General features: G+C 45.0%; 1 protein-coding gene across 2 annotated transcripts in view; it reads left to right on the forward strand.

Moving 5' to 3' along the window:
• Positions 1–24401, forward strand: part of LOC309554456 (serine/threonine-protein kinase N1-like) — a 172992-nt gene that overhangs the window by 3772 nt on the left and 144819 nt on the right. The window contains exon 1 of one of the 2 annotated variants that reach the window (XM_082256196.1): positions 5630–5753. The exons of the other annotated variant lie outside the window; for it this stretch is intronic. Within the exon in view, the coding sequence (XP_082112322.1) occupies positions 5730–5753 (24 nt within the window). The 5' untranslated portion in view covers positions 5630–5729. Of the gene's footprint in view, positions 1–5629; positions 5754–24401 lie in introns of those variants that run through there. 2 annotated transcript variants of the gene reach the window in all.

Raw genomic sequence — 24401 nt, forward strand, 5'->3', positions numbered from 1 at the left:
AACTGAGCCATGCGGCCCTACCTGCCTACAAGTTGGCTTGGATGGCATGACCAGGGTGAAACGGTAAGGAGAGAATGAGTAGATAGAATGAGGGGAAAATACAGGCTCGGGTTAGTGGACGAACGAAGAGCAGACAGATAATGACAAGATGTTTATTGGAATATGCGCTGGAGCCTACCCCAATAGAGTTTGGCGGCATAGCAGGCCCATGGATTTGGCATGGGCCCTAAGGCATATGGAACAGATGTGCAGCAGACTGCAGGCACTAAAATTACAGGCACCTCCAAAAGGGTAAAGCACAATTGAGCCAAACAAATGACGGGACGACCAAGCCTGTCCCTTAGGCTACGTAGATCGGGTTTGCTAGCTCCCCCATGAGGAACCAGGAAAGGAGGGATCAGCCTCCGAGGGGCACAGGTCGGCAGTAGGAGAGGTGGAGGAGCAGACTGCCTAAGCCTGCGAAAAAAAAAAAAGCCTGAAAAATAGTTCTGAGCCCAAGAGGCTCCAGTGAGAACGGACGTAAAACTGGGCCAAGCTGCCACTGCTTGCTGATACAGATTGTGGAAGTCGAAGGACAAGAAAACCCCCGTACTGCCGCCTAAGTCAACCAACACAAGAAGTTGAAACCTAATACCTTCCGGCATTGCAACGCACGGAGCACGCAATGTCCCTGTGGATGCCGAAGGCTAGGACAAAAACTGGTATGGAAGCTTGTAGAGTCTTGGGTCTCCGGCCTCCATCATGATGGCCGAATCACCGTAACTGTACACCCAGTTTCCTAGATCAACTAGGGAGGCAGATAGTAAGGAACCAGGTACACGTCCACCCCTCAAAAATGTCCTAGCGGAGTGCTGGGGGGACAATGTGCCGGGGAAAAGATAGGGGAAGCAGAAGGGAAGAAAGGCGAGGCTGGGGGCCTACTCCATCAGTTGTTAGGAGTGAGAGCCTGCAACGGCTTAGAGGGAAGTGGGACCATGTGGGATGGTCAGCGTTTTCAGTTTGGACAGTCTGACACTGTTTGATTGTAGTGAACAGAAGATGGAGTCTAGCGTCCTTTAATGTCCGTCCGAGCCCCCCCCCCCGAGAGCTGGTACCCAGTCCAGGAACCCCAGGATGTGCTGAGAGCTGTACACAGGATACAGCCTCCTTGCCGTAGCTGAAAAGGGGAGCCCGTATGGCTAAAAACAGACGAAGACCTGGGGATGGTCCAGGGTCTTACAAGGGGCCTGGCGTGGAAGGTTCTCGGAATTCCCTGGGGGTACCAGTTCTCACAGGGGTGGTAGGCTTAGCGGGTGTGCCTGGAGGGGATGACCCTTCGCCTACGATGACTGCTTGAGACCTGCTGAAAAGAGAAAATAATACACAAGAAAAATTGGTTAAACAAACACCGTTGAGCTAAAACAGAACTGGCTGGCTAACTAGTGCCGAGGCGAAAGCTGACTACCCCGTGACAGGTGAGGCCCTGCTAGTTGCCGAGCGGCAGATGAGAGGCTCTATCTATGATTTGGGCGTGGGGCACGAGCCACTAGCGTGGTGGCGGGGGGTTGGCCTCTCGGTGACTGGTAAAAGATTAACGTGTGGCCGTGACAGGTGAGGCCCTGACTATGACCCCAAGAGATGGGTGGATGCGAGGCACTAACTATGATTTGGCCCGAGGGCGAAAAATCTCCGTGTTGAGATTGGGGTGTTGGCCTCGCGGGACCAGCTACCAGGGAGACTAAGGCCAGCGCCTAGCCCTAAATAGCCAGTTCTCTAACCCTAAACGGAGGCTTGATGAAAGGGTAGTGCAACATACGAAGTAGTAGTAGTACACACGGAAGTAGCGTACGTAGTGTAGTAGTATAACAGCGGCACCACCTGCGTGCAGGAAGTCAAGTAGTGTAGCAGTGTAACCGTAGCACGGCGGTGGTAACAGCGTAGGTAGTGAAACAATAATGTATAGTAGTCATGTGGTGGGAATAGTATCAATGATGATATAGCGTGGCCGTATGGTAGTGACATGCATGACGGCATGTAAGCAATGGAGCATGAAGGAATGATATTGGCAGCGCCTCTGTAGGTGTAAGCAGTAACGCGTGCGGTGGAAATAGAAAATGTGGCAGTATATACCGTCATGGTGCACACAGTACCGGCATAGCAGTGTATCGGCACGCAGTAGTTGTGGTATTTAACAGTATAGCCGTGTAGCTGAACAGTAGAACACGACATGGGAGTGAAGTGGCACGAATAGCAGTAGACCAAAGATAACAGCAGTAACAGTAGTGACAATACATAGCAGCAGTACCCATGGAAATGGTATTACGGAGTAGTATGCCTAGTACCAATAGAGTAACAATACCCGTGTTGACAATAGTGTAGGAGTAGCAATGCCCAAGGCAAATAGTATAGCAGAGTAGCAGTACCCCTGGTAGCAACAGTATTAAGGTAGCCGTGCCTATAGTAACAACAGTATAAGAGTATCAACCCAAAGCACAAGTATCAGTAGTAGCAGTACCCCTAGTCACGACAGTATTAGAGCGGGCAGTGACCATAGGCAGGGCAACAGAACCCAAGTAGCAAATAGAAAAATAACAGTAGAAGTACACAGCTAGTACAGTGGTACGGACAGAAAGAGTAGAAAGAAGCAGGGCCGTGGCCTGGTGCAGGCAAGGCAGAAACAAGACCCCCCAGAGACCCTCGTATGAAGTGTAGCCGTGGCCTGGAGCAGGCAAGGCAGAATCAAGCCCCCGCAGGACCCCCCCAGTAACATCCCCCCCCCCCCCAGCAGTACCTGCCGCCCGGCGGCCGGACGGATGGACGGGCCGCCCGAGCGGAAGATGACGGTGCATGAGGCTGGAAGTCAGCTGCAGGCAGGCCGGGAGGAAACAGCGGTGGTGGCGGGGGCGTCAGCGGAGTGGCGGTGTCGGCCGTCAGCGGAGATGGCGGAGATGGCGGAGCCGGCCGTGACAGCGGAGATGGTGGTGACGGCCGTGTCAGCGGAGATGGCGGGGGCAGCGGCGGCTGCTGCCCAACCGGAAGTTCGGCTGTCCGGGGTGACAGCGTGTGACGCGGCAGGCGGGGAGGGGAGGAGCAGCGTCTTAAAGGCACGCTAGCTCCTCCCACAAATATAGGCCTGCGGCCTAACACATATATATATATATATATATATACATATATATATATATATATATATATATATATATATATATAGTGTGTGTGTGTAAAATATTATTTCTTTTTTTTTTTTCTATATTGAGTTGGCCCAGCCTTTGCAGCTATAACAGCTTCAACTCTTCTGGGAAGGCTGTCCACAAGGTTTAGGAGTGTGTCTATGGGAATGTTTCACCATCCTTCCAGAAGCACATTTGTGAGGTCAGACACTGATGTTGGTGTTGCAGTCTCCACTCTAATTCATCCCAAAGGTTTTCTATCTGGTTGAGGTCAGGACTCTGTGCAGGCCAGTCAAGTTCCTCCACCCCAAACTCGCTCATCCATGTCTTTATGGACCTTGCTTTGTGCACTGGTCCAAATCATTTGGTGGAGGGGGGTTTATGGTGTGGGGTTGTATTTCAGGGGTTGGGCTTGGCCCCTTACTTCCAGTGAAGGGAACTCTTAAGGCGTCAGCATAACAAGACATTTTGGACAATTTCATGTTGCCAACTTTGTGGGAACAGTTTGGGGATGGCCCCTTTCCAGTTCCAACGTGACTGCGCACCAGTGCACAAAGCAAGGTCCATAAAGACATGGATGTGTGAGTTTGGGGTGGAGGAACTTGACTGGCCTTCACAGAGTCCTGACCTCAACCCGACAGAACACCTTTGGGATGAATTAGAGCAGAGACTGCAAGCCAGGCCTTCTCGTCCAACATCCGTGCCTGACCTCACAAATGCTCTTCTGGAAGAATGGTCAAACTTTCCCATAAACACACTCCTAGACCTTGTGGACAGCCTTCCCAGAAGAGTTGAAGCTGTTATAGCTGCTAAGGGTGGGCCAACTCAATATTGAGCCCTACTAGAAAATGAAAAGGATGCCATTATAGTTTATGTGAGTTTAAAGGCAGACGTCCCAATACTTTTGACAATATAGTTTATATTTATATATATATATAGAGTATCTCACATAAGAACCCCCACACACACACACATTTTTGTAAATCATTTTTTATATCTTTTCATGCGACAACACTGAAGAAATGACACTTTGCCACAATGTAAAGTAGTGAGTGTACAGCTTGTATAACAGTGTACATTTCCTGTCCCCTCAAAATAACTCAACACACAGCCAATAATGTCTAAACCACTGGCAACAAAAGTGAGTACACCCCTAAGTGGAAATGTCCAAATTGGGCCAAAGTGTCAATATTTTGTGTGGCCACCATTATTTTCCAGCACTGCCTTAACCCTCTTGGGCATGGAGTTCACCAGAGCTTTACAGGTTGCCACTGGAGTCCTGTTAGAAGCCTGGTGGACCTGTTAGTCCTGGTGGAAGTTAGAGACCTTGCGCTCCCCCATCTCCTGTTTGAGGATGCCCCACAGATGCTCAATAGGGTTTAGGTCTGGAGACATGCTTGGCCAGTTTATCACCTTTACCCTCAGCTTCTTTAGCAAGGCAGTGGTCATCTTGGAGCTGTGTTTGGGGTCATTATCATGTTGGAATACTGCCCTGTGGCCCAGTCTCCGTAGGGAGGGGATCATGCTGTGCTTCAGTATGTCACAGTACATGTTGGCATTCATGGTTCCCTCAAAGAACTGCAGATCCCCAGTGCCGGCAGCACTTATGCGGCCCCAGATGTACATATACACATTTATTATTTGTTTATTAAAGATATTTATATAGTTCTATCAATTTACACAGCACTTTACATATTAAACATTGTGCATTCACATCAGTATCCTCAAGGAGCTTACAATCTGGTCCCTAAGTGCCCATTCACACTACCGCGACTTGTCAGGCGACTGGTCCATTCTGTGCTACGGGAACCGTTCTAATAGGATCAACTCAAGTCGCTCCGACTTAGAAAGTAGTTCCTGTAATACTTCGGGGCGACATCGGAGCGACTTGCATTGACATTCATTATATGAAGTCCGTGCAAGTCGCGCCGAAGTCGCGGTGCACGCGACTTCACAGGTCGCCCCCGAAGTCGTGCCGCGCTAGTGTGAACCGGCACTTACTCACATTCATACATACACATACATATACAGTATATATAAGAAAAAAAAAAAATATATATATATATATATACATACATACAGTATATATATAAAAAACTAATACAGCTGTTTATACTTAACATCCCAAGCACTCTGGCTTCAGTAGCAGGCTGTAATTTATAACAACCAATCACAATTGCACTTTTCATAGTTTAGTGGCTTATATTTAGCAGCTTAGACCAGTGAACGATCTTTGTGAGATAGTCGGTAGTTCACATTTATCGATTGACATCTCTTGCAAAGTTAAAAAACCCATCTCCCATCTCAGAAGCCTCTGATGACAGCAGCTATTCTGGCCCGGCCTGGTTCCAGCTCAGTGACATTGCCTGAATTAGACCTGATGGGGTTCAGCTTCAGTCTTGGAACCAACGTTTAATGCTGTGTGGGTCGGAGGACTTCCTGCATATGTTTGCTGAGATCTGTAAAAGCGGAAACATGACAGGTGGCAGGAGAGGGAAGAGCCTGCCCAGGCCTGCTAAGGGTTAATGAAGGACACTGTGGAGGTCTGCACGCTGCAGCAGGGGGAAGGATCCTGGTGAGATGCTCTGCATGTGTCTGAATGGGGTAAGTTTACTAGAGCAGGAAATGTTGGCAGCAGGGGAGTGATGATCTGCAGGAAGTTGCAGTAAAAGTTGTTGAAGTGACTCTGTGTAAGCTAGTGGTGCTCAGCGGGGGTTTTCAGATAATGGGTTAATGAAGCAACTCTGTGGGGTGAGGGTCAGGAAGTCTGCTATTGCGGAAGTCAAGACTATGTAGACTCTATATGTTCAAAAAACAAAGGCCGCCTATATCCAAATATATCTATGTTACACCAAACCAGAAGTACACAGCTTTTTTTTGCTTTTTTTGGGGCCCTGACTATAAATCTGTCTTTGTTTAGGAGATGTTGGGACTCGGTTATCAATAGAAACCAAAAGAAAAAATGGCATACGGCGAAAACCTAATACAGCAAAAAGTCATTTTAAGCCACACGTCTGCACTAGACTACAACTAGATATAGTATGAGATCCACCACTCTTATTAAAGTGAACAGTACTTCATTCTCATAATTAGGAACAAAAATGTCATCTATAACAGCTTACACATTTCTTGAGTGAAAAGTTCCAGACCCTTATTTAAAGAGGCAGCCACATGGTGCCGCATGATGCTGTAGCACCATGAGGTTTTGCACAAATCATGCTGCATTTTCCGATGCATTGGGGTGTCATTAAGAGCTGCTAAAGAGCAAGGCATTGTGTCTGCTGGTCAGAGTCTAAAGCCTCGTACACGCGCAATGAATTTCCGCCTACCGGTCGTTCGTCTTTTGTCCAGAGTGGTGTCTGTTGGTTGGAATGTGCTCTAGACTGCACACGAATTTTGTCGTCCGACAAAATTATACTTCAGAAGTGATGTCATGTGTTGGTTTGCTTTCTTTGTGTTCTTTCTTCTCTGAGCATGCCCAGACTTGCTCATAAGATTTTTTTCCTGTCGAAATCTGTACTGACTGCACGAAAATCGGAGGACAAAAATTTTATAAACCAGAATTTTTTCGGCCGAAAAGTCGGAGTCGGTTGTCGAGAGCACCATACTAACAAGCCGAAAATCGGCAGATCGGTCGTCGGACGAAAATTCCCAGCCGAAATTTTGACTCGTGTGTACGAGGCTTAAAGCTGGATACACACTATCCAACTTTTGTGGTTAGATTTCCTTCATATTTACCTTTTCTATGTAGTGCAAGGGCCTGCCAGATTGCATACAAATTGAAAGTGTTTAGGTTTTACCTCATATTATATGGTTTTGGTAAATCTAAAGGAAAAAGTCTTCAGAAAATCTTATAGTGTGTATGGCCCATTACCTTACAAGTCCTTAAACTAATCATACGGGGATCAAATTTTGGCTGATTCCTTCTGAATCAGCTGAATCAGCAAATGCATTCCTTAGATGGCCCTGTCAGCAACACTCGGCTCAACAAACCTTAATATGTATAGCGAGACCTAGATGTGGCTGCTGCATTCGTTTTCTTTTTTTCCAGGCTCGTTTTCCTTTATTTTCATCTGGTGATGCTGCCAGTAGCACAACACCCCCTTTTGTTTTAACTTTATAGAAGCATGTGCTTTGAAATGAAAACAGAACTTTGGGCATTAAAAATAATTAATTAATAAAAAAAAAAAAAATATATATATATATATACACACACACACAGTATCTCACAAAAGTGAGTATGCCCCTCACATTTTTGTAAATATTTTATTTTATCTTTTCATGTGACAACACTGAAGAAATGACACTTTGCTACAATGTAAAGTAGTGAGTGTACAGCTTGTATAAGCCCCCGTTCACACTGGGGCGACCTGTCAGGCGACCTGGTCGCCTGACAGGTCGCCGTAGGTCGCCTTCCATAGAGAAGCTGCGGACCCGTTCTAAATGGAGCGACACAAGTCGCTCCGACTTAGAAAAAGGGTCCGGAGCTTCTTTGGGGCGACCCGGAGCGACCTGCATAGACTTCAATGTTATGAAGTCCGTGCCGGCCGCTCCGAGGTCACGGTGCGAGCAGCGCGCCGCAACCTATGAGGTCGCCCGGCAAAGTAGCGTCGCCCCAGTGTGAACGGGGCCTAACAGTGTAAATTTGCTGTCCCCTCAAAATAACTCAACACACAGCCATTAATGACTAAACCGCTGGCAACAAAAGTGAGTACACTTCTAAGTGAAAATGTCAAAACTGGGCCAAATTAGCCATTTTACCTCCCCGGTGTCATGTGACTCGTTAGTGTTACAAGGTCTCAGGTGTGAATGGGGAGCAGGTGTGTTACATTTGGTGTTTTTGCTCTCACTCTCTCATACTGGTCACTGGAAGTTCAACATGGCACCTCATGGCAAAGAACTCTCTGAGGATCTGAAAATAGAATGCTTGCTCTACATAAAGATGACCTAGACTATAAAAAGATTGCCAAAGACCCTAAAACTGAGCTGCAGCACAATGGTCAAGACCATACAGAGGTTTAACAGGACAGGTTCCACTCAGAACAGGCCTCGCCATGGTCGACCAAAGAAGTTGATCGCATGTGCTCAGCGTCATATCCAGAGGTTGTCTTTGGGTAATAGATGTATGAGTGCTGCCAGCATTGCTGCAGAGGTTGAAGGGGTGGGGGGTCAGCCTGTCAGTGCTCAGACCATACGCCGCACACTGCATCAAATTGGTCTTCATGGCTGTCATCCCAGAAGGAAGCCTCTTCTAAAGATGATGCAAAAGAAAGCCCGCAAACAGTTTGCTGAAGACAAGCAGTCTAAGGACATGGATTACTGGAACCATGTCCTGTGGTCTAATGAGACCAAGATGAACTTTTTTGGCTCAGATGGTGTCAAGCGTTTGTGGCGGCAACCAGGTGAGGAGTACAAAGACAAGTGTGTCTTGCCTACAGTCAAGCATGGTGATGGGAGTGTCATGGTCTGGGGCTGAATGAGTGCTGCTGGCACTGGGGAGCTACAGTTCATTGAGGGAACCATGAATGCCAACATGTACTGTGACATGCTGAAGCAGAGCATGATCCCCTTCCTTTGGAGACTGGGCTGCAGGGCAGTATTCCAACATAACGACCCCAAACACACCTCCAAGACGACCACTGCCTTGCTAAAGAAGCTGAGGGTAAAGGTGATGGGCTGGCCAAGCATGTCTCCAGACCTAAACCATATTGAGCATCTGTGGGGCATCCTCAAACGGAAGGTGGAGAAGCAAGGTCTCTAACATCCACCAGCTCCGTGATGTCGTCATGGAGGAGTGGAAGAGGACTCCAGTGGCGACCTGTGAAGCTCTGGTGAACTCCATGCCCAAGAGGGTTAAGGCAGTGCTGGAAAATAATGGTGGCCACACAAAATATTGATACTTTGGGCCCAGTTTGAACATTTTTCACTTAGAGGTGTACTCACTTTTGTTGCCAGCAGTTTAGACATTATTGTGAGTTATTTTGAGGGGACAGAAAATTTACACTGTTATACAAGCTGTACACTCACTACTTTACATTGTAGCAAAGTGTCATTTCTTCAGTGTTTTCACATGAAAAGATATAATAAAATATTTACACTAATGTGAGGGGTGTACTCACTTTTGTGAGATACTGTATCTTGGTCTCATCACTCCAGAGTACAGAGTCCCAGTAGTGTGCCCTGGTAAATTCTAGGCTGGCTTTTTTGTGCATGCATACCATTCCTCTGCAGTGTACACCGTATTGTGTCATGGGAAACAATCACCCCAGTTTGGCTTTATATTTATTTAGCTAACTGTAGTGAACTTGCATGGAGATTTTCTTCAACCCTTCTCATCAGAAGACACTCCTATCGAGGTGTCATCTTCCGTGGGTGGCCTGGAAGTCTCTGTGAGACGGTTGCAGTTCCATCTTGGTAAATTTTTGTATCACTTTTGCTTCAGTATTCTAACTGATAAGTAAAGCTTTGCTCCTCTTCTTGTAGCCTTCATCTTTCTTGTGTAAAGAAATTATTTTCTTTCTCAAGCCTTGTGGCATTGCTGATGATAACATGAAATGGGAAGGGGTTTTCTTTGTTAAAGTATAACTAAAGGCAATACTTTTTTTTTCATTTTGGATAGATTGGAGAGGGATTAGAACACCTTTTTAGTTTTTATTGCTGTCTGTGCCCCCATTAGGGAGATTCACCATCTCTGTTTGTCCTGTTTACCGTTGTTCTAAAATTTTGTCGGACCCGTGAAAAAATCGGACCTCGTCACTTCCGGTGACAGAGCGTCACAAAACAGTTGATAGGAGTCGTCCGTGCGCATGCGCAGAAGACATTTTTCGAGGTTTGGCAAAATTATAACAGAGAACGGACAGCTGATTGTGAGAAGGCGGGGCTGATGTGCGACGGGACGGAGGCACATATGCAGAGCTGGCGGAGGAGGCGGGACGGAGGTGCGGCCGTGTAATATATGCAGGGCTTAAGCGACTCCCTGTTTTATTATCTTTAGTAATTATCGTATTATTTATCCTTCGGATTTCATGACATTTAGTATTTCTATAATGCAAAATAAGAAATACTAAATGTAATGAAATCCTAAGGGTAAATAATACGATAATTAGTAAAGATAATAAAACAGAAGGAGTCGCTAAAGTCCTGCATTTATTACACGGTCGCACCTCCGTCCCGCCTCCTCTATTCAGCTCTGCAGATGACGCGGCGGTGTCTTCCGTCCCACCTCAGCCCCGCCTCCTCTCATTCAACTGGTCGCTCTGTGTTATAAGTTTACCAAACCAAGATAATGTCTGGTGCGCATGCGCACTTGAGACTCCCATAACCGGAAGTGACGAGGTCCGATTTTTTTCACGGGTCCGACAAAATTTTACAACACCGTTACATCATTGAAAGTGAAAGTAAAAGAAAACCCTCAAGTTTTGGGTTGTCCCCAGAAAAGTAATAGAGGGGAAATCTTCCAATGGGGACACTAGTTTGGGTAAATTGGGGGTCCCTAAGGAGTTCCCCTAAATTGCAAGGATTTCCTCTCACTTCCTGTTTGGCTATGAGACAGGAAGTGAAGGCAAATTTCCGAAATAGGACACAGATGGCGAAAAAAAATCTGACAGGCGTTATAACCCTCCCTTATGCTGGCCATACACTAGCCAAAAAATCATTTGAAAATCTGTCATTTGGATCGTTTGTTTGTTTTTCGTCCAGTTAATGGACACATATAGAAAATCGGTTTAAAGCGGAGTTCCGGCCTCAAAATCAACAAAATCGACTTTGGGCCATCCGCTTGCTCTAGGTCACCTGAAAAACAAATGGATAATTATGATTTTTGTTTTTGTTTACTTACCTTGTTATTGAAGAAAATATACTCACCTTTCTTCCACTTCCTCCCTCTGCGGCCGCGGCCCGCGCCGTCTCTTCCTCCTTGCATTGATTCCTGGGAGCTGAACATCATCGCTCCCAGGAGTCAATGCGTCTGCACCGGCCTCGCTCGTCAGTTCCGGTTCAGGCGCGTCATTCCCTGCTAAACAGCTTCTGGGCATGCCCAGAAGCTGTGGAGGGATGACACGCCCGCACCAAAAGTGACGATCGGGGCCGGTGCAGTCGCATTCTGGGAGAAGAGGACACCGAAGAGGACGCAGAAAAGGACGCGCTGGCTTCAACTGTCCACATCCGAGATGACAGCGCTGGAGAAGAAATTTTCAAGGTAAGTATTTCTTCTTGCAGGTAAGTGCGACCTGAGACAGTTCAGAGGCTATCCATTGTGGAATGTACTAGCCCTGACTGTCCCGGGGGTATTTTTATCGAAATTTTAACCTTTCAGAGCTGAAAAATCAAAGGAACAGTTTGGAAAATTCTGCTGAACGAATGATAAATTAAAAGGTTAATGTGTTTCTCGCTCAACTGTTTGTACTAAGTATATGTGACAAAATGAACAAAAAAATAATTTAAGGAAAGCCCTTTTTTAATGAGCTGTCTGCTGGACACCTGTTTAATGAATAATGAAGGATTTTGTTGTCTAAAATTTACATTTGCTCCTAAGGGCTCTTTCACACATGGAGTCCATCAGACGGACTCTGTTTATCTCAGCGGGGGATTGATCCGCCGAGCCCCCTCTTAGCAGGAGGATGACAGCTGTCAGGTCTCCATGCATCTCTATGGGGGAATCGGATGGGAACAGACCGTCTGTCCGTTCTTATCTGATCCAATCCGATCCGCTGGACGGATGGAAAATAGGGTTTCCATCCGTCCAGATTTGACGGATCGGATGTCAGCGGACATGTCTCCGCTCACACCCGATGCCCCATAGAGATGCATGGGGTGACCCTTCAGATCCGCCAAAAAAACTGACAGGCGGATCTGAACGGTCCGCCTGTGTGAAAGGGGCCTAAGGGTACTTTCACATGGGCTTTCCACCCGACGGACTACATTTTGCTAAGTGGGGATCGATCTGCCGATTACAGGTCCATCTCCGCTCACTGTGCTGAGACTGACTTGTTAGATCCCCACTCTCCTCCATGGGAAATTTTCGATCCTATCCGATCCTCGAGATTGGTGGAAAATAGGGTTTCCATCTGTCTGAATTTCACGGACAGGATAGGATCGGATAGCAGCGGGTGTCAGCAGACATGTCACCGCTGACATCCGCTGCTCTGATCAGGTCCACCTGGAAAAACTGACAGGCGGACCTGATCGGAAAGACTGTGTGAAAGGGGTCTAAGACTTTCATTAGGGTGTATTCATTTTTGCAACATGGTCTTGAATGAATTTGTTAGGAAAAATACTTTTTGCGTGTGCAAATTAACAATTCTTTGTTGCAATCAATGGCCCGCATTTGTGGGAGTATTTTGTAGTACATTGTCCTATAGAAAATGTTGATTCTGAAAGGAAAGTAAAGTTTTCCCAACAAATCTGTTGGGGTTTACTCATTTATTCTGGGCACTGTATGTATATATATATATATATATATATATATATATATATATATATATATTTATATATATACACACTTATCAGCCATAAGTTTATGTCCACACACCTAATATTGAGTAGGTCTCCTTTTTGCTGCCAAAGAACCCTGACCCATTGAGGCATGGACTCCACTAGACCTCCTAAGGTATGCTGTATCTGGCACCAAGCCATGAGTAGCAAATTCTTTGCATTACCTGCCTGCTCTGCTCTCTTCCCGACCAGACTCCAAGCACTTTCACACGGCTCCATCTACTCACTGTATAGCTGCGGCCCATGAATATGAATATTAAATAAAGGTTCCCGACCCCTGAAATATAGTGTATGGCTCTCACAGAATTACATTTGAAAAAAAAAAAATATATATATACCAAATTTAACACAGCGCTAGCATAAAATCAATGTGCAGTGTGTCCAAAAAATATATATATATAAATAAATATAAAAAAATATAAAAAATGTGCACAATATAAATAGTCAATAAACAATTGAACAAAGATTAAATAGCGTGGTAAAATAAAGTCCTCATAGACCCATAGTTATGATAACGCCCAGTGGGAGGGCGAAACGCGTCGACGTATTTCCGGTACGGCACCTTTGGAATCGTCACTTCCGGTCAACTTCCTGGATCGCCCGTGGAACGCACGCGGGAACTTTGTACTGAATTACACTGCCATCCATTTTATAATGTTTGTGAGTATGTTTTTTTGGCTTTACTAATAAAATACCAAAACGTACTTCACTATCCATGGTCTTTTGTTTTTGGTATTGGGTTTGTGGAGGAATCTCGGACCATCTTTGACAAGAACCACCCTTAACAACCTCATATCATCTAGGAGAAGTCCTGGTGCATCACCACATTCCATTGCTTACAGGCTTTCCTGACCCTTCTCAGGGTCGATTTGTTCTGGTGAGTGGGGTACCTGGAGGGGTCACAGTCACCCGGAGCACTAATGGTTTTTTGTTTGCACTGGAGCACCTTGCACTTTATTGATCAACTTTATATTTTGGACTTTATTTTACCACGCTATTTAATCTTTGTTCAATTGTTTCTTGACTATTTATATTGTGCACATTTTTTATATTTTTTTATATTTATTTATATATATATATTTTCTTTTGTTGGACACACTGCACATTGATTTCATGCTAGTGCTGTGTTAAATTTGGTATATATATATATTGTCTACGTTTTTACTTAGTGAAGCAGCAGCTGCATTTTTCACATATGTTTACTATATAAAAAAAACTTTTTAGTGAGCGCGGGTTTATATCACTTCACATTTCATTTGAAAATATATGGCTCTCTCAGCCAAAAAGGTTCCTGACCCTTGTGCTAGTGTTTTACTGAAGATGCAGCAGATGCCTGTGAGACTGATGGCAGAACCAACGCCATGATGAGAGGGTGGTGTTGGTGGTGGTGGGGGATGCTTTTTTGAGTTTATAAATGATCATGTTGCCAGAATCACATCTACAGTTTACACAGATGCCAAACATTGAAATTAAAGTGGAACTAAACACTCCTATAGTTTTCAGCCTAGGAAGCTGCCATCTTGGCTTCTGTTTGATCTGCAACTGCCATGATACTGCACATGTGATCAGTTATGACACCAGCCATTGGATGGTTTAACAGTTTGCTTGAGAACACAACCAATGTGACAATTGCAGTCCTGTCACATGCTCGGAATGTAACTGTTTTTTAAATTGTTAAATCGATGGGTTTAGTTCTGATTTAAATACAGGCTCCTGCAGTAAGACTGTTGATGTATACTTTTGATACACATTGACGTAGGACAGGGTACAACCATGACATATCATATATAATACATCCATGGCATTCACAAGGGTAAATCTACTCACCAGTTATAAGATAAAGAGGACCCCGAATAACTGATTTATAATTCCTGGTACACACCACTAGTTTTTTTCGTTCAATCCAGCTGGCTGAACAGAAAAAAACTGACAGCTCCAGTCTGAGCCGCTGTACTAACGAGCCAACCTAGTACAGCGATCTCCCTCGCTGAGCTCTTGTGTTGTGACAGGGGGACGGCCCCCCCACCAGAACACCCTGGTCAGCACTTGGCTGAGAGCGCTGATCAGATCCCCATCGGCAGACCTTTTTCGGTCATCCGTCTTCATCAGAAGCCGGCCATCTGGTGGAGAGCGCTGATCGGGAGCCGGTCAGCTGCTGGTTTTCCAACATGCTTGTACGACAGAAGCCGGCCAAACAGCTGGCTTCTGTCTGACAGGGTGCCATACACACGGACCGACTGTCGGCCAGTTTTGATTGAACCAGGCCGATGTTGCCCGGCATTCACCTCGTGTGTATGGGGCTAAGCAAGTAGGAATGATTGATACACTAGGGGGAAGACCACATTTGACTATCACCATAAATCTTGTACCTGACTCAGGACAATGTAACAAGTCAGAATATTGTGAGGTGGGCCAAAAAGAACTAGCCAGTCCTCCAATGAAGCATACCACTGCCTTCTTCAGGGTGTTACACTATGTACTAATGTATGAATGTCAGATATTCCTGGCACATAAAAAACAATAGGATGAGCTGTATAGTACATACTGTACATGTATATACACATACACACACATAAAAATATTCTAGCTTTTTTAATCAAGGGAGTGTGATGCATGTGCATCATTGTACAAAATAATACAGGGCTTTTTTTCAGCGGGAACGTGGGGGAACGCAGTTCTGGCACCTTCAGCACTGAATGTATGTAATAGTAAGGAGTGTGGGGTGTGCTGGTGGGTCTACTGATGCTGGCTGCTGGGAGATCTATTTTCACTGAGGAGTATCTGTTTTTGTGTGAGGGTCTGTTGTTGCTGACGGGATCTCTTGTTGCTGGTGGGGGGTTCTGTTGTTGCTGGAGGCCTTATGTTGCCATAGGGATCTACTGTATTGTTGAGGGAGAAGTTTATTGTTGCTGGCTGCTGGATGGTCTATTGATGCTGGCTGCTGGGAGATCTGTTGTTGCTGGGGGTGGTATTTTGTTATAGGTGGTCCATTGTTGCTGTGTGGGGGGTCAATTGTTGTGTGATTGTGATTGTCTGTTAAATTAGAGTTGGGGAGCAATAACACAAGATGGCCCATTGGTCACCCAAAAATGGGGTCCCCTGTTACATCAGAAGATCCCCTTTCAAATCAGAGTCACCAGTCAGTGCCCCCTCCCTCTTTATCATCAGAGTCCTCAGTTCCCTCCACTCTCCTTTCACATCAGAGTCTTCAGTTCCCTCCACCCTCCTTTCACAACAGAGTCTTCAGTTCGCTCCACCCTCCTTTCACATCAGAGTCTTCCGTTCCAAAGCCTTTCACGTTAGATTCCTCAGTTCCCTCCACCCTCCTTTCACATCAGAGTCCTCAGTTTCCTCCACCCTCCTTTCACATTAAAGTCCTTAGTTCCATACCCTTCCACATCAGAGTCCTCAGTTCCCTCCACCCTCCTTTCACATCAGATTCCTCAGTTCCAAAGCCTTTCACATTAGATTGCTCAGTTCCCTCCACACTCCTTTCACATCAGAGTCCTCAGTTCCCTCCACCCTCCTTTCACAACAGAGTCCTCAGTTTCCTCCACCCTCCTTTCACATTAAAGTCCGTAGTTTCATACCCTTCCACATCAGAGTCCTCAGTTCCATACCCTTCCACATCAGATTCCTCAGTTACCTCCACTCTCCTTTCACATCAGATTCCTCAGTTCCAAAGCCTTTCACATTAGATTCCTCAGTTCCCTCCACACTCCTTTCACATCAGAGTCCTCAGTTCCCTCCACCCTCCTTTCACATCAGAGTCTTCTGTTCCAAAGCCTTTCACGTTAGATTCCTCAGTTCCCTCCACCCTCCTTTTACATCAGAGTCCTCAGTTTCCTCCACCCTTCTTTCACATTAAAGTCCTTAGTTCCATACCCTTCCACATCAGATTTCTCAGTTCCCTCCACCCTCCTTTTACATCAGATTCCTCAGTTCCCTCCACCCTCCTTCCACATCAGAGTCCTCAGTTTCCTCCACCCTTCTTTCACATTAAAGTCCTTAGTTCCATACCCTTCCACATCAGATTTCTCAGTTCCCTCCACCCTCCTTTTACATCAGATTCCTCAGTTCCCTCCACCCTCCTTTTACATCAGATTCCTCAGTTCCCTCCACACTCCTTTCACATCAAAGTCCTCAGTTCCATACCCTTCCACATCAGATTCCTCAGTTACCTCCACCCTCCTTTCACATCAGAGTCCTCAGTTCCCTCCACCCTCCTTTCACATCAGAGTCTTCTGTTCCAAAGCCTTTCACGTTAGATTCCTCAGTTCCCTCCACCCTCCTTTCACATCAGAGTCCTCAGTTTCCTCCACCCTCCTTTCACATCAGAGTCCTCAGTTTCCTCCACCCTCCTTTCACAACAGAGTCCTCAGTTTCCTCCACCCTTCTTTCACATTAAAGTCCTTAGTTCCATACCCTTCCACATCAGATTCCTCAGTTCCCTCCACTCTCCTTTTACATCAGATTCCTCAGTTCCCTCAACCCTCCTTTTACATCAGATTCCTCAGTTCCCTCAACCCTCCTTTTACATCAGATTCCTCAGTTCCCTCCACACTCCTTTCACATCAAAGTCCTCAGTTCCATAGCCTTCCACATCAGATTCCTCAGTTCCTTTCACATCTGAGTTCTCAGTTCCCTCCACCCTCCTTTCACATCAGAGTCCTCAGTTCCCTGCATCCCCTTTCACATCAGAGTCTTACATATCAATGCCTTCCACATCAGATTACAGTATACAGTATAATAGCACCAGAAACAGTATAGTAGCATCAGCATCAGCATCAGCATCACAATAGTAGAGAAAACTGAACTGTGCAAAAGTGTTTCAACTTTAAAGAGACAAAAAAGAGGACACTCACAAAAATTCCATCATAGTCAAACTTTACCATGGTTTCCATATGAAACAACCTCAAGCTTGACAAATGGTAGAACCCTGAAACGCGTTGCCTAGCTAACATACCCAGAAGTAGATGTTAAAGCTCCAATCCATGGCTGAGACAAGCATCTTCAGGCAGGTCATCAGTATATAGATCTCCTGCATTGAGGGAGGACTGCGTCTGGATAGCAGCCTGACTACTGGCCACAGCAGGCTCCGAAACACCATTCAGAGGCTATTTACAGGCACACTCTGTTCCCTTTAGTATGTGAGTGCAATTGTTCCTTTTATTACTGTATATTGAAGTAGTTTTACATTTAATGCACTATTTGTGGCCCTTGATGTTCTTGTACCTGAACAGTCTGAAGGGTTTCTATTTGTTGAATACCCAATGGTTGTATTTCTTGGCAGCCACGTTAAAGCAGAACTATGGGCAAAGGGGGGGGGGGGGTAATATCACTTGCCAGTTAATTTTTTGCCATCTGTGTCCCACTGGGGAGATTTACCTTGACCTCCTGTTCTATAGCCAAAAGGGAAAGTTAGGGAAAATTCTTGCAAATTAAGGGAATTCCTTGGGGACCTCCAGGTCACCAGAGCTAGTGTCCCCATTGGAAAATTTCCCCTCTATCACTTCTTGGGACAGTCAAAAATGTGGGGTTTTCTTTTACTTTCACTTTCGATCATAATGATAAACAGGACAAATATAGAGGGTAAATCTCGTTAATGGAGCACAGACAGGAATACAATCCTAATAGGTGTTCTAATCCATTCCACCCTGTCCAAAACTAAAAAGAAAAAATGAGGTTTTGCCTTTAGTTATACTTTCAAGCTTGACTGTGATTGCCCCCATTACATTATTATTTTTGTCTCTTTAACCCCATTCACTCTGACCATACGCAAATATGCAGCCCCATTGGACTGGGCTTATTGCCATGGGGCCCCATATTTGTGTATCACCCTTTGTGCTGGGAGCACGCCGAATGGCGCTCTTCCAGCACAGGACCCGGAACGTCTGATTCCTGGTCACCTGATCGCTGTCATAGCCTCTGACTGGCTATCACAGTGATTGGTCACTGTGAACCCCGCCCCTGTGTTTTCTGTCTCTGTGAATGGACGAGACAGATACATTGTATATTTCTCTGTCCCTGTAGAGATATAAAAAAAAAGTGTGTAGAAAAAAATAAAAAAAATAACAATTTAAAGAAATAAATAAAAAAAAAACCTAGATTAAGGTTTGATCTAGGCCAGCCCCAGGGTTAGTATTTGGGTCAAAGGTCAATGTCAGGGTCAATATTTTTTTAACAGAATTTTCTTTTTTATTAGTTTCAGTGTCAGTTAGTGTCAGTGTCAGTGTGTTTTAGGCAGGATAAAAACAAAACAAAATGTGCACTATGGTTTCCAGGCTGTACTACTAAGATACACAAATGTGGTATCTCTGCGATTGTCAGGAGCAGGAGAATTTATTTGGAGTTGTTCTTTGGTGGTAGGTTATGGTAGAAGCAAGAAATATACAGTTAAATATTTAAAAAAAATGTTTTTAATATTTTGGGCCAGTTTTCCTTAGATAATAAAAAAAAACAGGCGATATCCATTACCATTTACCACCAAATGAAAGCCCAATTTCTCCTAAAAAAAAACAAGGTATAATCCACCTGGATGCACAAAGTAGTTGTGATGATATGCGCGGTTTTACTAACACATGTCAAAGTTGTAAAATTGGGCTTAGGCATTAAGATTTGTTTACCCTTAGGCACAAAAGGGTTAAAGTTGTCACGCTTAATGTACTAGGGGCGCGCCTGATGTGCTTTTCTTTTGTTATTTCAGGCAATTGCTGTGAGGTTCTATTAGGTGGCTGTTGAGGAAAGCAGACTAGAGCACTGTATGAGACTCAAGATACCAAACCAGTTCATCAGAAACTAAACTTTTCAATAGCTAAATAGAAGCCATACTAATTCCAGACCCATGCAATGTTTATGCACTCACGTGTCCAGCATATCCAGCGTTGTCCTGCTGCATAAGGGGTCCTTCACCAACAAAATCTTTACTCAACCGCTTGCCGACCGCCGCACGACTATTTACTGTGGCAGTCAGCCCCTCACAGGCAAAGCGACGTAGTACTACGTCGCTAGCCTGTGAGGGTCTAGGGAGCGAGCGCGCGCCCCCGGAGGTGCGCTCCCGCTCCCGCGCGGTCACGGACCCCCCCCGCGCGTGTGACCGGCGGACCCGATGTCCGCCGGTCACTCGGCGATCGTTGGTGCAGAGGGAGAAAGTCAGGCGGCTGATGTAAACAAGCCGCCTGTCATTCTCCCCTGTGTAGAAACAATGATCATACGGTTCTACTATGTAGGACCGTTGATCACTGTTCCTACACTTCAAGCCACAGCCAATCACAGTAAGAAGCACGCCCCTAGGGACACACACAACCCCTCCCTCTCAAAAAAAAGTTAACCCCTTCACTGCCAGTGTCATTTTACAGTAACAGTGCATATGTATAGCACTGATTACTGTAGAAATGTCACTGGTAACCCCAAAAGTGTCAAAAATGTCAGTCAAGGGTCCGATCTGTCCGCCACAATGTCGTAGTACCGCAAAAAAAAAACGCAGATTTCCGCCATTACGCTTTTAAAAAATAAACTACAAAAAATTTTTTTACCAAACATATGTAGCATAAAACAAATTGGCCGAAAATGTTAAAAAATTTTGATTTTTACATTTTTTTGGGGGGGGAATTTCATATAAAAAAATTTGAAAAATATTGTTATTTTTTCAAAATTGACGCTCTTTTTTTGTCTATAGCGCATGATCAAAAAATCGCACAGGTGATCAAATACCACCAAAAGAAAGCTCTGTTTGTGGGAAAAAAAGGACATCAAATTCGTTTAGGTACAGCGTCGCACGACGGTGCAATTGTCCGTTAAAGTCACGCAGTGCCAAATCGCAAAATAGGCCCTGGTCAGGAAGGGGGGTAAAATCTTCCGGGGCTTAAGTGGTTAAATCATCAGGGGGCTGCTGTCTCTTATGGGTTCCTGCAACCGGCCTCCCGACATCGCCCAGGAAGAGACAGTTGGCATCCTGATAACTGAATTTATTTTAGTTGTATTATGATCATATACAGAATTCAGTTCATGTTTCAGATGCAGTGTTTTGTGTCTACACTGGGATTTATAGAATTTTATATTATTTTAAGCTGTTAGGCTGTACGGGGCCCCGTGAATTCTATCTGGCAGCCTCCCCCTCCCCCCCCCCCTTCCCCGAATATATATCAAGACCATATTTCCACTTAAAATACACTAAAATCATTGTTAGTGGACACAAACATAGCAGAGAACCTGTGTGAATTAGCCCTTTTTAATTGTTTTTTTACATACAGAGAAAAATGATATTGTTTTTTTTTTTTATGTTAAAATTGTTTACAATTATTTTATTTTACAGTTTTTTAAAAATGGTTTATTACCATGTTTAATTATTCTTTTTTTTATATACATTGTTATTTTTTTACAGGACAGGGAAGCCTGCAGCGCTGTGGGAAGGGGGGGGGGGCACAGTGGAAGGGGGTAGGGTCAGAAGCAGGCAGAACAGAGAGAGGGATCAGTGTCGGAGAAGTAATTGCAGGAACGATGCCCTGTGTCTGTGTCTCTCCCAGCAGCAGCTGAAAGCTGGCAGGAGGGGGAGAAACTGGCTTTCAGATGCTGCAGAGAGCCGCACAAGGCTGCAATTGCCCCTCCGCCCCACCGCACCGATTCCCTGTGCTGTTTGGGCCCCCCTGTGTTCCCGGGCTCCCTACAGGAGGACTGGTGGTCCCCCCCCTATCAGCAGCCCTGGCTGTATACATAATAAAAAAAAAACCTATTCTGAGAGAAAGGTGGTGGTTGCCATTGCTGACCTTCCCCTAGACATGTTAGTTGCCTGGCCATCAAGGACTTTAATACAAGTAAATTCAGACAAAAATCAGAGCTCCTAATTTGCATGGTTGTTCCAACTAAATGGCTGGGAAACTATTCAAGTTGTTTGGTAAGCACGACAGCCAGGAAACTAGCATTTTTAGAAGGATAGGTAATCAGTGACAGCCTACATATTTCCACCACACAGTTTTTCTTTCATCTTTATAGATCTAAAGATTTTTTAAATCTTTTTTATTAGGGGTCGTCATTACTAATACTACAGTACTTTTCTCCTGTCCACTTTAATTGAATGACTTCCTGTTATCCTTTAAACATTTCCATATGTTCCATTTCTTATTCAGCAGCCAGCCACATAGTCTCCCTGCCTCTGTGAAACTATGAGACAGTCCCCCTCTATTCTATAACACATGGACCATGTCTGTGATCACTTCCATATCAAGTCATTAGAAAAATATTTGCCATGGTAGGGATCCCGTATTCCTGCCCATTCCAGACGCCTTATTCTGCAGAACAGGAAGTCTTATTGTGTGAAACGTTTGGGACAAATCAGGAAGCCACATATTGCTGATAAAATCGGGAGACAAATACTGCCTACCTAATGGACCATAAAGAACTAAATGCAATTTAAATTTAGATAGTAGCCATAGCTTTCATCACTAAGTGCACTGGGGAAATGGAAACTGGAGTTTGCTGTAAAGCAAAACACAGGCGGACCACGTAGCACAGATCAACCTTTTTAAAAAAAATAAAATGTAAGTATCGCACTTACTAAAGATTCCTGAATTACAGACTCAAGAAGCAATGTGGTGATGGCCAGGACAAACGATGACTGAACTGATTCTTAACCACTTAAGCCCCAGAAGATTTTACCCCCTTCCTGACCAGGGGGTACCGTATTTTCCGGCGTATAAGACGACTGGGCGTATAAGACGACCCCCCTAATTTTCATCTACCAGTAATACTTATACTTAGGTTACCTTGGAGATATTATACTCGGCGTATAAGACGACCCCCCATTTTTGGGGGATTTTTTTTGAGGTTCAAAAGTAGTCTTATACGCCAGAAAATACAGTATTTTGCGATTCGGCACTGCGTGATTTTAACAGACAATTGCGCGGTCGTGCGACGCTGTACCCAAATGAATTTGACGTCCTTTTTTCCCCCACAAACAGAGCTTTCCTTTGGTGGTATTTGATCACCTGTGAGATTTTTTGATCATGCGCTATAAACAAAAAAAGAGCGTCAATTTTGCAAAAATAACAATATTTTTCACATTTTTTTATATGAAATTCCCCCCCCCCCCCCAAAAAATGTAAAAATCAATTTTTTTTTAAATTTTTGGCCAATTTGTTTTCTGCTACCTATGTTTGGTAAAATAAATCACAAAAAGCGTATTTTGATTGGTTTGCGCAAAAGTTATTGCGTTTACTAACTAAGGGAAAGATTTTTGTCATTTTTGTTGTTTTTTTTTTTTTAATGAGTAATGGCGGCGATCTGCGATTTTTTTTGCGGTACTGCAACATTGCGGCGGACATATCGGACCCTTGACTGACATTTTTGACACTTTTGGGGGTACCAGTGACATTACTACAGTAATCAGTGCTATACATATGCACTGTTACTGTAAAAATTACACTGGCAGTGAAGGGGTTAACTTTATTGGAGAGGGAGGGGTTAAGTGTGTCCCTAGGGGCGTGTTTCTTACTGTCATTGGATGTGGCTGTGTGTGTAACAGCACAGATCAACGGTCCTACATAGCAGGACCGAGTGATCTGTGCTGTTACACAGGGGAGAATGACAGGCGGCTTTGTTTACATTAGCCGCCTGCCTTTCTCCCTCTCTACCCAACGATGGCGAGTGACCGGCGGACATCGGGTCCACCGATCACACGCGCCGGCTTCGGGTACGAGCGGGGGCGGGGGCGGGAGCGCGCCTTCGGCGGCGCACACTCGCCCCCTATTCGCTCCCAGGCTAGTGATGTACTGGTACGTCACTTTGCCTGGGAGGGGCTGACCGCCGCCATATATAGTCGGGCAGCATTCGGCAAGTGGTTAAGACCAACCCTCTTGTAGCTGACATGGGAAAGAAATCCCCCTGTCCACAATGAAAAAGGAGCATATACCAGCCAGCTCTTCTCCCTAACAAGAGCCACTGATGCATTTCAGACTCACCTTCCCACCTCAGTCTGGAAAAATCTGTTCAGATTTAGTTCCGGTTCACATTTCTGCAATCCGGGAATGCTGCGAATATGCAGCGTGTTCCCGCATCGCATCCGCACCCCTGACAGTTCACACTGCCATATGTGATACACAGGGGGTGTCAATTAAAAGTTAACGACACCCCCAGTTGAAGTCGCATATCGCAGTGCGATCTGCAAGTTCGCACAAAATTGGATCGCACTAGTGTGAAGCACCATGCGATCTGATTCTGCTGCGGATAAAAAAAAGGGTCATGTGCGTGTTTAGTGCGATTGTGTTGCGAATTCAGCCATACAAACTGTATTGCTGAAATTTGCACCGCACAGAGATCGCATGTAATCTAGGAGCAGTGCGCTCCGAATTACATGCGATCTCTGTGATCGCACTAATGTGAACCGGCACTTACTTGGCCTGGCCCTCACCAGAGTGTTACTGAGTTTCGTCACTCAGTAGTCTTTAATAAGGGCAATACCTTATTTTTAAAAGAAGAGAAAATGTTGCGTTGTCATCAAAAGTGCTTAAATATACTTAATTGAAAATGCCACAAAAATATTTGAATTAAAGCGGAGTTCCACCCTAGAAATTTTTTTTACCTAAAAATACCCCCGGGACAGTCAGGGCTAGTGCATTTAAGCAACGATAGCCTCTGAAATGTCCCCTGTTTCACTTAAATTTTAGAAAAATACTTACCTTGAAAATGTCTTGTCCAGCACTGCCATCTCTGGTGTGGGCAGCTGAAGCCGGAGCGTCCTCTTCGGTGTCCTCTTCGGTGATGTCG

This window comes from Pelophylax lessonae (assembly GCF_965119305.1).
Source record: "Pelophylax lessonae genome assembly, chromosome: 4".
In the NCBI taxonomy this organism is placed as follows: Eukaryota; Metazoa; Chordata; class Amphibia; order Anura; family Ranidae; genus Pelophylax; species Pelophylax lessonae.